Below are 3336 nucleotides of genomic sequence, written 5' to 3'. Positions count from 1 at the left end.
GAGTAAGGACAGCACTGCATAGTGAGAGAGTACAGTAGCTACGTCACCTCTATAAGAGGAGCATTTTCAACGCACTCGTTCTACTGTCCCAGCTCCATTACTGGGTCTGTCTCGTGTGCCTGCCAGAAGTTAGATAAGCAAAGCTGCATCCAGAGGAAGATTTTATTCTGTTTAATGTCTTGTTTTCTCTTTTCTTTTCCCTTCTTTTTTTGTTGTGTCTTCATTTTTCTCTCTTTTTGGCAGCTTGGAAGACTTTGCCTTTTTTTGCTGCAAACAGAATATACAGTTTAAAATCCAACTGCAGCCTGACAAAAGCATAAGTCAAAATGCTGTAAGTGTTAAAAGAAAAAGCCCCCTCTTCTCTTCCCCTCCCCTTTTAGGTAACAAGGTTTTTAAAGGCCACAGAGAGTACAGACCATACAACATCCAGTCTTAGGGACCAAGCACAGTTCCCCCATTTGGCAATACATACAAAGGGTATTACTGGAATGGGCACCTGTGGTAGCCACATGCGAAGGCCTGTGGCTGCTTCTTACCAATGGTATATTGCTAAGTTTTGGAATTGTATGCCGTATTCCTGACTTTACAGTGATGTCTGACTTGGGTGCACATTCAAGCAGAAGCCAACAGACAGAAATAACTTAGACTTTTTCCACACTACTACTAGTGAAGAATTTAAAAGTTGAGAGATTATGTATCCAATATCTACTACAAGATTTTTTTGTTTTTAAATGCAGATGATGTTGCAAGTCCCAGAAAGGCAACTAAAAACAAGGAAACAGTTTAGTAGAGTAGTTTAACTGAGGAAACTAAGTCACCTTAATCATTGCATCACTTTCAACAGTATCTTGCTCATCCTCATCAGACTGGATCTCCTCCACATACAAGTCTTCATTCAGATCTAAGGCCACAGCAGATCCCGACTGCCTTTTAGATGTCTTCACATAATTAAGTGAATATGGAGTCAGATGTACCTCTTTGTTGTAGGCACGTGTAAAAGCTGCTTTGACCTGTTAGGTTGGAAGGAAACACCATAAGCATCAGCTTAGGCATGGTAGTTCATGAGCTAACCAACTCTTGGGCTAAAGATTCCGCATCATCTTTTTTTTCATCTTTCACCAAAGACTGTAGAAGAGGGACACTATCTCAAAAAGACACAGAAAGCATCTGAGAGCTGTATGGTGAAGGCTCATTTTAAATGAGTCCCACATAATCCTCAGATAAGAGTGTGTATCTTCAGATGCTTCTTGCTTAGGCCCTCCAGTAATTTCAGTACTGTTCTGCTGCCACCTAATCCAAGTCCCTTACACCAAAGCCGCCTTCAGCAGCGTTGAACACCTGCCACAGTGGAGTAGCATATTCAGACTAGGTGTAAACACCCAATAGTAGCATAGATTTACGTACCAGTAGAGAAAATTCTTCTCTGAGTACTGACAGAATCACAAAATCATTAAGATTGGAAAAGACCTCCAAGATCATCAAGTCCAACCACTAACCCAACACCACCATGCCCACTAAACCATATCCTGAAGTGCCACATCTACATGTTTTTGAATGCTTCCAGGAGATGGTGACTCCACCACTCCCCTGGGCAGCCTGTTCCAATGCTTGACCACACTCTCAGTAAAGAAACTTTTCCTAATATCTAGTCTAAACCTCCTCTGCCGCACCTTGAGGCCATTTCATCTCGTCCTATCACTAGTTATGTGGGAGAAGAGACCAACACCCACCTCACCACAACCCCCTTTCAGGGAGTTGTAGAGAGCGATAAGGTCTCCCCTCAGCCTCCTCTTCTCCAGACTGAACAACCCCGGTTCCCTCAGCTGCTCCTCAAGACTTGTTCTCCAGATCCCTCACCAGCCTCACTGCCCTTTTTTGGGCACACTCCAGCAACTCAATGTCCTTGTAAGTGAGGGGCCCAAGACCGAACACAGTATTCAGGGTGCGGCCTCAGCAGTGCCGAGTACAGGGGCACAATCACTTCCCTACTCCTGCTGGCCACACTATTCCTGATACAGGCCAGGATGCTGCTGGCTTTCTCGGGCACACTGCTGGCTCACAGTCAGTCAGCTGTCAATCAGCACCCCCAGGTCCCTTTCCGCCAGGCAGCTCTCCAGCCACTCCTCCTCAAACCTGTAGCATTGCATGGGGTTGTTGTGACCCAAGTGCAGGACCTGGCACTTGGCCTTGTTAAATCTCATAAAACTGACCTCAACCCATTGATCCAGCCTGTCCAGATCCCTCTGCAGAGCCTTCCTGCCCTCAAGCACATCAACTTGGTGTCATCTGCAAATTTACTGAGGGAGCACTCTATCCCCTCATCCAGATCATTGATAAAGACATTGAACAAGACCGGCCCCAAAACTGAGCCCTGGGGAACACCGCTTGTGACCGGCCGCCAACTGGATTTAACGCCATTCACCACAACTCTCTGGGCTCGGCCTGGGATGGGGGAGATCATGGTCCAACATCTCACACCTGCCTAGTTTGTAGCAGGGACTTGAGCTTAAGCTCACCTTGTATCAGATAAGGGTCCCAACCACTGAAGTCTCTGTCAAGTGGACTAGCCCCAGAGGGATGCTGGGGGAGCACCACACAGTCTCCCCAGGTCAGGCAGTTCGGTCTAACTGGACTGTGGAAGAAACAAGCTGCAAGCCAGCCTCTTAGTTCAGTGCCTACACCGTAACACAGTTGTGTGTCTCTTCTCCTGTGCATGGTGGTAAGAAAGACAGTGCTATGCGTGAAGGCAATACAGCTTGTAGCCAGGAGCCTGCGTGTAAAAAGGTGCCAGCCTTCCCTGCCCCTTCTCTGTTCCACATCTGTGCCCCAGACACAGCCGACTCCCAGTGGTCCTTTACACCAGGAACAACAGGTATAAGACCCCTGAATGATGCACAGCCTGACTATCTTTTAGGACACACCCCTGAACCTTCTGTAGTATGTTTGACAGATGATTTGCAAAGACTACCAGGGACTCAAATTAATTACAGTTAATAAAATTATTCCTTTGCAGCTGCACCAACTTCAGCCTTTCAAGCAGAACATCCACACAAGACCTATTATGCTAGGATTTCTTTTTAAAGATCTATAAGATAAAGAAAAAAAAGAATCACTAGTGAATTTTACCTTAGGATCCAGCTTTGAAAAAGGACTGGGTTTGCCTCCCCATGTGCTTATTTCCATGATATTTTCAATATCTTCTTTCATCAAGCAGTAAGAGTCCATGAATGTTACAGCTTCTTGTACACCATCTGTTCCAAAGTCTTGCAAGGGCCGGACAAGTGCATCCCGCAAATATGACAGATACTCCATATTTATTACTGTCCTCTTGCACAT

General features: G+C 45.8%; 1 protein-coding gene across 1 annotated transcript in view; it reads right to left on the bottom strand.

Annotated features, from left to right (window-relative positions):
* Positions 1 to 171: 171 nt before the first annotated feature.
* The window catches only part of RFC1 (replication factor C (activator 1) 1, 145kDa), a 36856-nt gene continuing 33691 nt past the window's right edge, over positions 172 to 3336 (bottom strand). The window contains exons 23-25 of the mRNA XM_010289920.1: positions 3127 to 3336; positions 819 to 1010; positions 172 to 267 (exon numbers count right to left, since the gene is read on the bottom strand). The exon at positions 3127 to 3336 is cut by the window's right edge and continues 6 nt beyond it. Coding sequence (XP_010288222.1) covers positions 172 to 267; positions 819 to 1010; positions 3127 to 3336 — 498 coding nt within the window. The remainder of the gene's footprint in view (positions 268 to 818; positions 1011 to 3126) is intronic.

The sequence above is a fragment of the Phaethon lepturus genome, unplaced genomic scaffold (genome assembly GCF_000687285.1).
Source record: "Phaethon lepturus isolate BGI_N335 unplaced genomic scaffold, ASM68728v1 scaffold11256, whole genome shotgun sequence".
Lineage (NCBI taxonomy): Eukaryota > Metazoa > Chordata > Aves > Phaethontiformes > Phaethontidae > Phaethon > Phaethon lepturus.
The sequence above is the reverse complement of the archived record's forward strand: the minus strand, read 5'-3'. Positions and strand labels throughout refer to the sequence as shown.